The following is a 12,007-nucleotide window of genomic DNA, read 5'->3' as shown; positions in this document are numbered from 1 at the left end:
CTAGGGGCAGGTAGGGCCCCACCTCAAAGGGTCATGTCTTCCAGGAAAAGGGAAGCTGAAGCTTTAGCCTGTTAAGACTTGGGCAGCCAGTCAGTTGTCTATTCTAAACTGGATGGTGACACAGGTTCTTTGGGGCTGCTGTCCCCTACCCACACCCCACACCCCAAAGCTGCTGAATGAGCAGATAAGGAATTTCCAGCTGTGCAGAGACCCTGGAGTTTACAGAGAACAAGTTCTAAACTTGTTCAAATAAAGAGAGATGATTTGGACCTGCTTCTATGCAGGCAAACCCCTAACAACAGTGCCTAGTAATATTCTCTATGCCGCTAACCTATGAGACCAAAGTCTTTTCTTTTTTTTTTTGTGGTACAGGGGTTTAACCCAGGCCTTGAGCTTGCTAGGCAGGCTTGCTACACTTGAACCACTCCGCTAGCCCTGTTTTGTGTTGGTTTTTTCAAGATAGGGTCTCTTGAATTTTTTTGCCCAGAGCTGGACTGGAACCACAATCCTCCTGATCTCTGCCTCCTGAGTAGCTAAGATTATAGGTGCAAGCAACCAGCACCCAACTGCAAAACCAGTTTTTTTTTTTCTTTTTTGGTGCTAGGGAATCAAACCCAGAGCCTTGCACCTGCTATTTCTGAGCTGCATCCCTGCCCTCAAAATCAGTTTTAAATGCAGTCCCCAGGAGAATCCTCAGTTTTCATTAGAGACAGGGCCCTCAGGGATCAAATAGAAAATGAAACCACTGACCCTTCACAGTTCCTTTTAGATCCAAGATTCTGTGACCGCCCCCCCGCCCCGCCCGCCGCAAGGAGTTGAAGGAAAATAATTTCCTTTGCAAATTTGGCCTGTCCTTCAAATTTAGGTCCAAATGCTACTCTTTCCATGAGGATCCCAGACCCAGACCAGGGGGAAGAGATGGTTCTCCCCTTTGAAGACACACGATGTTTTGTCTTGTCTTTTTTTTTTTTTAATACATCTGACAATGTGATACAACAGGAACTCTCATCCTCTGCTGGACAAGATGCAAAATGGCGCAGCTGCTTTGGAAAATAGTTTGATGACTTCTTGCAAAACTGATACATACGATGCAGCACTGTGCTTCTTGGTATTTATCCAAGTGGTTTGAAATTTTGGGTCTCCATACAAGCCTGCCCACAAGAAGCTTTATTCATAATTGCCAAACTCAGAAGCAACCAAGATGGCCTGTGGTAGATGACTAGATAATGGTGGTACGTCCAGACAAAAATAAATGAGCTACTCAAGAGGCAGAGATCAGGAGGATTGAAGTTTGAAGCCAGCAAATAGTTTAAGAGACCCTATCTCAAAAAAGCCCATCACAAAATAAAGGACTGTCAGAGTGGCTCAAGTGGTAGAGCACCTGCCTAGTAACTGACTGTGGTGAGGCTGAGGCCCAGAGTTCAAACCCTAGTACCACCAAAAAAAAAAAAAAAATGAGAAATGAGTTATCATGCCACGAAAAGACCTGGAGGAATTGGTAACCATGTTACTAAGTGAAAGAAGCCAATCTGAAAAGAATACACACTGTGTGAGTCTAGTTTTCTGGAAAAGGCAAAATCTGTTATGGAAACAGGTCAGTGGTTGCTAGAAGTCAGAGGAGGGAGTGAGGGGGTGAATAGGTGGAGAGCAGAGAATTGTGGGGGATGAGGATGGGTGAAAATACTCTGTATGACACTCTATCTAGTGGATGCAACCCATAGGTCCAAACCCATGCCGAGAATGAACTGTAATGTAAGCTGAGGACTCTGCCTGGCAATGATGTGTCAGTGCAGGTTTGTGGTCAGGAACAGATGTACCACCCTGGCAGGGGACATTGATCATGGGCAGGGCTGTGTGTGCTGGGGATAGAAGACAATCTGGTACATGAGAAATATCTGTGCCTTCCACCCAATTTTGCTGGGAATTGAAAAGTGCTCTTTAAAAAAGTAAAGTCTTAGGGCTGAATCGCCCAGTGGCACGGCTGCTTGTCTAGCATGCAGAAGGCCCTGAGTTTCATCCCCAGCACAGCACAAAAATAAATAGCTGGGCACCAGTGCCTTACACCTGTAATCCTAGCTACTTGGGAGGTTGAGATTGGGAGGATCACGATTAGAAGCCAGCCTGGGCAAATAGTTCATGAGACCCTATCTCCAAAATAACCAGAGCAAAATGGACTGGAGGTGTGGCTCAAGTGGTAGAGCGCCTGCTTTGTAAGTGCAAAGTCCCGAGTTAAGTCTTTTTTTGTTTGCTCTACAGTGTTGAGGATAAAACCCAGGGTGTCCAGTATGGTAGGCAAAGCTCTACCCATATCCCCAGCCCTGGTCTTTTTTCTTTTTTTTTAAGCAACTGAACCTTTTCTTAGTGGTCAAGCCACTTTCTACCTGGTGTTGGAGTTATTAGGATAAGAACTTCTCTCTCCCTGATTTGGGGGCTGGGGGATGGGGGAAGTGCGTGTTTCCTTTGCCTCATTAAATGTTTGCCAAGTGGACATTTGAACAGGCTGGAAAAATAGCTTCTCTGGAAATTAAAGATACAATTATTAAATTTCATATTCAAAACTTTGCAGCCTAAGTCTAGCCTTGACAGCTTTGTGGAGAAGCATGCATTCTGGATTGAACTTGGTCTTCCCAAAATTCATGTCAAAATCCTAACCCCCAGCACCTCAGAATGTGACCTTATTAGAAATAGGGCTGTTACAAATAGAATTAGTTAAGGTGAGGTCCTTATCCATTATGATTGGTGTCCTTATAAAAACAAAAGGGGGACATTTGGACATAGAGAATACCATGTGAACATGAAGGCTCGGGCTCAAGGTGATGCTTCTACAAGCCAAGGGTACTAAGGATAGTCAGTGACCAGCAGGAGCTGGGGGAGAGGATGGGAATGGACTCCCTTGCAGCCCTCAAAAGGAGCCAGCCCCGCCAACGTCTTGACCTTGGCCTTCCAGTCTCCAACACTGTGAGACAAGCTTCTGCTATTTAAGCCCCCAGAGTATGGTACTTAGTGACTGCATCCCTGGCAGACTACTGCACATCCCTTCTTCTATGTTGCTGGTGGATTTGGGGGCCTGGCCAGGCTTTCTGGAGAATAGCCAGTCATAGGTAGCAAGACATACCAAACTCCTCAAAGCACAGTGTCCACTTGTGGAAATAACCCCAAAGGAACAGCAATAGAAAATGTACTTTGTGGAATATTACTAGCACTAAAAAGGAGTAAGTAATTGATCCATACAACTTGGATTATGCTTCAGGGAGTTACGTTGTGGGAAAAAAAACCCTCTCAATTCCACTTATTGATTCCATTGGTAACATTTTTTAAGTTACAGAAATGGAGCGTAGATTAGTGATTGACAGGGGTTAGGAGCAGAGAAGGCCAGTGAAGGAGGCAAGTGGAGAAGGGTTGGCAGAGTGGCTCAAGTGGTAGAGTGCCTGCCTAGCAAGTGTGAGGCCATGAGTTCAAACCCTGGTACCACCAAAAAGGAAAAAAAAAAAAAAAGCAACAGGAGGGACCTTTGTGTCCTTGTGGTCAAGGAGCTGTGACTGTGATGTTGGATAGGCAGATCTATGCAAGTGATAACATTGTGTAGAGCTAAATACACATGCGTGAGCACACATGAATGAGTATATTGTCGTACATACTGGGGTGCTTGGAATAACATTGGTCGATTGTATCAGTATCCTGGGTGTGACACTGAATTATAGTTTTGCAAGATGTAACCATTGGGAGAAACTTGGTAGAGGGCATGCAAAACCTCTCTGTATTATTTCTTACAAGTACATGTGAATTTACAATTCTTTCACAAATTTAAAATTAAAAATTACTTCATACAAGGATGTTCCCAGCAGTCTTGCTGAGAACAGAAGATTCAAAATAACCAAAACCATCTTCAACAGGGATTAACTAAAATCCTGAGGGTTTAACTCCAGAGAATGCTGTTTAATTCTGAACAATGACAAAGTTGTAAAGCAGAGTAAATACAGGAGATACCTGTGACTTCACATTAAATTAAAAAGCAGATGACAGGCCAGGCATTATGGGTCACATCTATAATCCTAGCTCCTTGGGAGGCAGAAATCGGGAGGATCACAGTTCAAGGCCAGCCCTGGCAAAAAGTTTGTGAGACCCTCCCCCCCCATCTCAACCAATAGCTGGGCATGGTGACAGGGATCTGCCACCCCCAACTATGCAGAGAAGCACAAATAGGAGGATCACAGTCCAGGCCTGCCCAGGCATAAAACGAGACCCTATCTCAAAAATAACCAATGCAGAAAGGGCTGGTGGAGTGTCTCAAATGGTAGAGCACCCACCTAGCAAATGCAAAGCCCTGACTTCAAAACTCTATTTAGGGTTGGAAAAAAGAAAAAAGAAAAAGAAAAAAACAGATTACAGACATCTTAGTAGATTCTCCTGAGTCATCCTATGAAAAGCAAAGGTTACCTACGGACAGAGGACAATTCAGAGAGATGGGGATCATACAGAAGTCCACTTCGGTCTCTTTTGTTTGAATACTACTTCAGTTCCGAACAATAAACTGAAAATAAAATCCTGAGCCTGGCCATCCTCCCTGGCTCTTCCTTTTGTGTCCAGGAGATGGCAGAAGTGTTCCAAGAACCTAACCCAGCCACTGCTTAAGGAGGCTGGTCTGACAGTGTCCACCGGCAGGTGGGGCTCTGAGCATCAAGGGAGTGCTGGAGGAACAGCTGGCATGGGACCTGCCTCTCGGAACTTCAGGTCAAGAAGGCAGTTGTCTGGCTGGGACAGGGTTAACTGTCCACATTCCAGAGCAGGGGAAAAGGAGGCTGGAGTGAGGGGTCACAGACAAAAGGAAGGGGCACGGAGGGCCAGCTTCTCACAATATCGTGACTCTGTTGGGAGAGATAGATCACTCCCAACAATGGCCACAGCTGTTTTTGTCTGCCCCGAAGGAAACTGACTTAGGAAGCAGGTATCAGAAAGGGCCCTTCCTGTAGGGGCTTCTGTCTGGCTTGTAAAACTGTCAGTGCAGCTGCATTCATGTGTTGGGTGATGGATGATGGAAAAAAGTGGGCCACAGATGGACACCGCGACTTACAAGTTGAGGCAGGTGGCAAAGCCTTGTGGAGGCTCTGCAGGTGAGGCACACTGATTCATCACCCAGCTAGCATGCCAGGCGATCTGGACCACAACCATCTTCCCATCCCCCCTCCTGGGGCTAGGGCGGCCTCCAGCAATCCATCGCCAGTGATGGCTTCCGCAGGCCTTCCTTTCTTTTCTTGCACCTTGGGTGTGAACCTTCCTGCCTCTCACCTCTACCCCTCCCTCAGCCCTCCGGGCTGAGCTACCAATTTCTTTTGGTTTCTTTGTGCCTAGATGGAACCAGGGTGGCTTCCTGGAATACACTGTGGTACACACTACAGTGGTCTTCCATATAGGACTCAAAGTTGATTTTGAAAAATAAAATGGGCTGAGTATCAAGGGAGAAAAATGTCAGCCCTAAAAGTGCTGGCCTTGGCTTTTGCTAAGAAATGGGATTTTGTGTTGTCCACACCAAAGCATAGCCTGGGATGTGTCAACTTGCCATTGGCACATCAGCCTGTGAGCCACAGTGTGCCCTGGCTGAGAAGTGCCTGTCACCATGTGCAGAGTCCCCAAGGAGCAGGAGTTGAGGTTTCTTCTTTGTGCTCCATCACCAAAGCCCGTGTGGCCAGAATCCCACCTTCTCATCCAGTGGGCATTTGCTGTGGCACTCCGGTTTCTCCCTTGCCTTGCAGAAAATGCTAAGAGACATTTTCTTGGTGAGGATAATCAGTGCTGAGCTGCACGGGGTTGGGACTGATGGGATTTCTTTAAAAGCATCCTTTTAGGTGCTGGGGTTGTAGTTCAGTGGTAGAGTGCTTGCCTAGCATGTGTGAGACCCTGGTTTGATCCCCAGCACCCCCAAACCAAAAGAAGTATCCTTCTGCCTTTGGCTGGGTCTGTGGGGACCAGGTACCCATAGGACCATTTGTTGGGGTGACAAATGAACTTGGCCTGAGGAACAGGATCAGCTGGGATCAGTGTGGAGAAGTCAGAGCTTCATGTTTTTCTTTGTTAGGCTGGTCCACAGTTTTTTAAGAATGCCTGAGGGCCCGGGGAGGCAGACAATTAAAAACCGGAGCTCATTTTGATATCTGAAAACCACAGTCGCCTGCCTGCATGTGGGAGGCGCCTGGAGATCTGCCTTGGGCCTTGCCTCACATGCCTTGCTCTCTCTGGGTCACCTGGGAGTTCCAGCAGTAATTTGGAAGTTTGCTGAGCTTGAGCAGTCTTTGCTCTGAGCACACCCCTTTCCCTCCCCCAGGGCTAAGGGAAACATGGGACCAGCCCTGTCCCAGCCTATCCTCATTGGCTGGCATGAGGTGGAGGGGGCTTTAAAAAGACGGGTGGGTCTAGGCTGGGGCCCAGAGCCTGTGCTACTACTGGAAGGCTGGGTGACCTCCTCCAGCTGGCACCATGCAGATCTCTCTAGCTCTGTGCCTCATCTGCTTGCTGGTGCATGCAGCCTTCCAAGCTGTGGAGGGCCAGGGGTGGCAGGCCTTCAAGAACGACGCAACAGAAATCATCCCTGATCTTGGAGAGTACCCCGAGCCCCCACCGGAGCTGGAGAACAACAAGACCATGAACAGAGCAGAGAATGGAGGGAGGCCTCCCCACCATCCATTTGAGGCCAAAGGTATGTATGGAGGAGAGAACTGTTAGCATAGGATACTGGGAGGTAGCCAGAGAAGTTTTAGAATCTTCTCTTTGAAGGCTTTGAAGAATGGGGAGACTATTTGCCTCTGCCACACCAGTGGAGGGGCAGGCTTGCCTACAGGCAAGCCAGCACAACCTCAGAATTCAAGTGCAGGGCTGGAGGCTGGCAGTAAGAGCCCAAGGCAGGGAGGAGGCTGAATTGGGAAGGAGGCTGAATTGGGTAGGGTATAGGGTCTCACAAAAAGGTTCAAAGGGGCTCCTTTTGAGAACACAGGAGCAAGGTGAGCTGCTGGCACAGGTGGACAAGGGTGGCAGCACTCACTGAATGCCAGACACTGTGGCTACACTGTATCCCATACATCCACTTCATGGGAACTGTGTGAAGGGAAGTCCCAGGTTGAAGGTGAAGAAACTGAGTCTCTGAAAATGAAGTTACTTGGTAATAAGCAGAAGAGCTGAGATTTGAACCGAGTTCGATCCAGTTGCAAGAGAGCCCTGTGGGGGTAGGGGTGGGGAAAGGAAAGCAAGAGAGGCCCCCCTTCACCTCTCCTTGCCCATGGTGTACCCAGTGGGCTGGAGCTGTAGCCTCTGACATGGTTGGCAGCTGAGTGCAGGCCTCTGTGTGGGCAGTGGACACGGGGTACCACTTGTCCTGAGCCTGCATCTCAGTACTGGCTTTGTCTCATGCCTGGGGAGGGAGCCTGATCCAAGAAACAGGAAAAGGCAATGGAGGCCACATTTGTGTTCCTGGTCAGGCCTATCCAGAGAAGCCTGGGAATCCATGTGCACAGCTGGCAAGAATGGCTGGCATGGGACTGGGGGTTGGAATGACACTGCAGAGTGAGGGCTTCACTGCCCACTGGCCATTATCTACGTAGGAGAGAAGGCCCCTGCCCAGGCTATGGCTGCACGCTGAACCTCCTGCCTTAGCCAGCAGGGGCTGTAGGGGAAGGATGACCCCAGAAGAGGCCAGCCAGGACCTAGGTCTTCTAAGTGGGACAGCAAGAGCATCTCCACCGCAGCTCCCCCACACAAGGCTGGCTGAGCTCAAATGACTGCTCTCGGGCCTGCCGCCAGGGACCTTGAATGAAAGGTGTTTACCTCCTTGGGCTTCCATGAGAGATCACATTCCCTGAGGCAGCCACACGCTCAAAACAAAGTCATGCTTTGCAGAGGAAGTGCCTGAGCTAGGGGCACTACTCTTGGAAAGCTCCAAAATGACTCTCTTCTTGGGCAAACATGCCACCCCCACATACCACCTCTGCAGGGGTCAGGATGCCAAACCAGCCCCCAAACCAGAAAGCCGGCCACAGGAGGGTGGCGAGGCCCACATCAGCCCTGCCGTGCTTGCTCTCCAGGGCCAAGTCTTCTTTGCTCCTCTCTGGTTTTGGTCTTAGGACTATTTTTTGTTTTTGTTTTTGTATCCTTTTGGGTCATATTGGAACTGTCGCCATGAAACCTTTAGAGGTGGACAGGTACGTACAAGAGGACTAGCTGTTTAAAAAGTTCTCACTTATCTAAGCCTACAGGAGGAGACACAGTCAAGGTGTGTCCAGGGGACCAGGCCAAGCTTCAGAGCTAATTTCCACCCACCACCTCTATCACCATCAGGTGCCCATTCAAGCAACCCAAATCAAGAGATTTGTGCAACAAAGAGTCTGGTACACAGCAGGTGTTTAATACATGCTTGTGGCAGCTGATGCTGCAGGGTTTGGGTTAGAGCTCTGTCCCTTTCTGGTAGGGAAGCAGTCATTGTAAAAGCAGCCCTCTGACCCTCTCACGTCCAACCCCAGCCTGGTCTCTCCTATGGGGACCTGAGCAAATCCTTCCATCTTGCCAGAGCCAGAAGGTGCTGGGACTTTAGGGAGGGGAGTCAGGAGCTCTGCCTTTCGGGCAAGTTCTTTTCTCTCCCCGGACCTCAGAGTCCTGGTTCTTAATGAGGGGTTGGACTTACTGCCTTTGGTTCCTTTCAAGTCTAATGAAGTCTTATCCTGACCACCTGCCCTTCTTCCCGCTCCTCCACAGCAGCTGTCCTGATTTACTACCTTAAATTGACCTCTACTTTCCCCATCTCCTGTTCACCCCTCCCAAGCATCTGGGAAAGGAATTTAGGAGAAGCCAGAGCCCTGTGGAAGGTGTGGCTCATAGAAATCCTGCTCAGGCCAGGGACCCTACAGCACAGCAATTGCTTAAATTCCAAGAGGGCCGGCTAGGAGAAGAGTAATGGTACATTCTAACAGTCACCACTGCCAGCTCCCACTATGTGTCAGATAGTGTTCTGGGCGTTACACGTGTAGTGGATGAACTTACTGGACCTGGAGCAACCCATTTTACAGATCAGAAGAGAGGTTAGGTAATTCGCCGAGGTAACTCGGGGAGTAAGTGAGGGAGTCCTGGTGTTTGACCCCAGCAGGTCACCTGATTCCAAGGAGAAAGGGCGAACCAGAGATCTATCTTCCACCAGCTCCAAGAGTACCTAGGACTTTCCTATACCAGGTGCACAGATGCGAACCCATCTGGAGAGGGGCAGGGGAGGCAGATTTGGGAGCGGTGGCTGGGCTGGGCAGCAGTCTTCACACACGCCTCTCTCCGCAGACGTGTCCGAGTACAGCTGTCGCGAGCTGCACTTCACCCGCTACGTGACTGACGGGCCGTGCCGCAGCGCCAAGCCAGTCACCGAGCTGGTGTGCTCGGGCCAGTGCGGCCCCGCGCACCTGCTGCCCAACGCCATCGGTCGCGGCAAGTGGTGGCGCCCGAGCGGGCCCGACTTCCGATGCATCCCCGACCGCTACCGCGCGCAGCGCGTGCAGCTGCTGTGTCCCGGCGGCGCGGCGCCACGGGCGCGCAAGGTGCGCCTGGTGGCCTCGTGCAAGTGCAAGCGCCTCACCCGCTTCCACAACCAGTCGGAGCTCAAGGACTTCGGGCCGGAGACCGCGCGGCCGCAGAAGGGTCGGAAGCCGCGACCCCGCGCCCGGGGCGCTAAAGCCAACCAGGCTGAGCTGGAGAACGCCTATTAGAGCCCGCCCGCGCCCCCGCAGCGGCGCCGGGTTTCTGTCCCCTGCGCGTGGTTCCACCGTTTGTATTTCATTTTAGATGTCTGCAACCCAGGGCCGGGGGGCCGAAACCTCCCAGGTGGTGCGAAATCCCGGGTGCCTTCAAAACCCACCTCGCCCGCCGAGGGGGTCCCAGAGGGCAGGGGAGGGAACTGAGTCACAGACACTGAGCCACGCAGCCCCGCCTATGGGGGGCCGCCTACTTCTGCTAGTCCCACTTCAGAGGTAGCAGAAATGCAAGCATTCTCCCCGCCCTGGGGTTTTAAGGGAGCAGTGGGGGTCGTGGGGAGGTCAAGGAGTTAAGAAAGTTCGCTAAAATCTCCCTTCTCTCTGCCCATCGATCGTAAAGTCTGTGTGTACCAAGAACACGGGACTAGATAGGGTCCTAGCTCTGCCACTGACTTGCTGTGTGACCTTGGACTACGCAATTCTCTTTTGGAACCTCCATATCCTCTTTGTAAAATAGGGTGTGTGTGTGGGGGGGGTGTGAAAATGGGATTAGGATCTCCCTGGACCCTACTGTAATATGATTCCCAGGACGAGATGCCCTTTGAATGGCGGGGCGGGGGAGGGGAGGAGAGGAGGATTGGATTGAATCACTGTCAAGGTCAGTTCCAGAATTCAGGAGTTTCAGAAGAGTTGCGTTGCTCTGGTCTGACAACCAGGGAAAACAAGCAGGAAAAAAGAAAGTCTATTTATGACTGACAAACTTCTGAAAAATTGTGCTTCCCAGCCTGGCTTCCCCAGATGTTTGGCTACCTCCACCCCTCCATCTCAAAGAAGTATCACCAAAGTCCCAGAGATGGTGGGAGAGACAGAAATCATGCCACCCCCTTCCCCATTCCTAAAGAGCAAGTTACTTCCCTGCCCCATTGCAGTATTTTAAAGTCACTTTCTGCAGAGACATTCAAGGTCAGAGGACACTGGGCTTGCAGCCACTGTCCATCAAAGACTGTCACGTCCCTTTGGAAGCATTTCCTCCTGCCCGCCACTCATGGACACATTTCTGTCTAGAAAAATCGCTTCTCACTGCTCTTACATGTGCTGGCACGCCTTCCATGAAAGAATATTCTGGGGGGAGGGAATTGCAAGTGCTGTACATATTGCAGAGAAACTGCAAGGCATAATCACTGCCACCCACAAATCTTTCTGAAAATCATTTCCAGACACCTCTTACTTTCTGTGTAGTTCTTAATTGTTAAAAGAAAAAAGAAAGAAAAAAAGGTCTTAAACAGAAGCACATGCCATAGGAAAGCCTGCAGGGCTGGTGGGTTTTGCAATCTTCCATGTGGGACTTGTCCACAAGAATGAAAGTAGTGTTTTGGTTTTTTTTAAGAGTTAAGTTACATATTTATTTTCTCATTTAAGTTATTTATGCAAAGGTTTTCTTGTAGAGCGCAACAATGTTAATACTGCTTTACGAGGTACAGTCTGTTCTTTCAGCGGCCAGAGGCATTAATAAAGACAATGAGTCGTTACCAGAAGGGTGTGGTCTCATTTTTGTCAACCACACACAATGTCATTTCTGTCAGTTAACACCCTTGGTCACAAGGCCCAAACCTTGGAGGCAACTTTGGTGGCCGTTGTGGCAATTATGTCCTTCCTTTGAAAAATCATGTTTTGTCCCTTCCTTTCCAAACTTAGACCTCATTCCCTCACTGGGTCACTGTCATAACCCTCACCCAGTCTCCTTTAGGCAGCCTGCCCTCCACACTGTCTTCCAAAAATGTTGTTTTCACCATGTCACTCGTCTGTTCAAGGTCCTTTCAAAGTTCCTCCTCGCCCAGGAGCAAGTGTGAGCTCAGTCCAACTTGGAATGTCTTCTGCTCGTGTCCCATGTCCTACTCTGCCAAACCCCCTTATGACTCCAAGTGGCCGTGCTGCCCCCTGCCCCCTTAGTTTGCTGACCCCACTGGCCAGCCCCAAGAAGTCCTACTCTTTCTTTAGGGTTCATGTTACTTGTCTCCCATTCCCCGACCCTCCCAGGAGGAGCCCTCTCTTCTCTGATGTCCCTGCCTCTTCTGCCCATATCACTACTTTGGTTCCTAATTCTAGGTCTTCCATTCCACGTTCACTCATGGAGAACCTGTCCTGCCTGGCCAAGCCCTGCTTACTATTGGGTTAAACCCAAAGCCAAGCACAGTTAGAGACCAGCTTACAGGGAGCTTGGCGAAGCTTCTCTCCCACTGTGAATTTTATGCCTTCCTGTGTGAGATCTTCAAAAGCAGAGAAAACACCAGGCT

General features: G+C 49.9%; 1 protein-coding gene across 1 annotated transcript; it reads left to right on the top strand.

Annotated features, from left to right (window-relative positions):
- The first annotated feature begins 6,402 nt into the window (after positions 1 to 6,402).
- Sost (sclerostin) lies at positions 6,403 to 11,243 on the top strand. The gene is made up of 2 exons (XM_020180444.2): positions 6,403 to 6,691; positions 9,307 to 11,243. The coding sequence occupies exons 1-2, from the start codon at positions 6,472 to 6,474 to the stop codon at positions 9,726 to 9,728; spliced, it is 642 nt and encodes a 213-aa protein (XP_020036033.1). The 5' UTR covers positions 6,403 to 6,471; the 3' UTR covers positions 9,729 to 11,243.
- The last annotated feature ends 764 nt before the right edge of the window (positions 11,244 to 12,007 follow it).

This window comes from Castor canadensis, chromosome 11 (assembly GCF_047511655.1).
Source record: "Castor canadensis chromosome 11, mCasCan1.hap1v2, whole genome shotgun sequence".
Lineage (NCBI taxonomy): Eukaryota > Metazoa > Chordata > Mammalia > Rodentia > Castoridae > Castor > Castor canadensis.
This window is presented reverse-complemented; position numbering and strand designations above follow the sequence as displayed.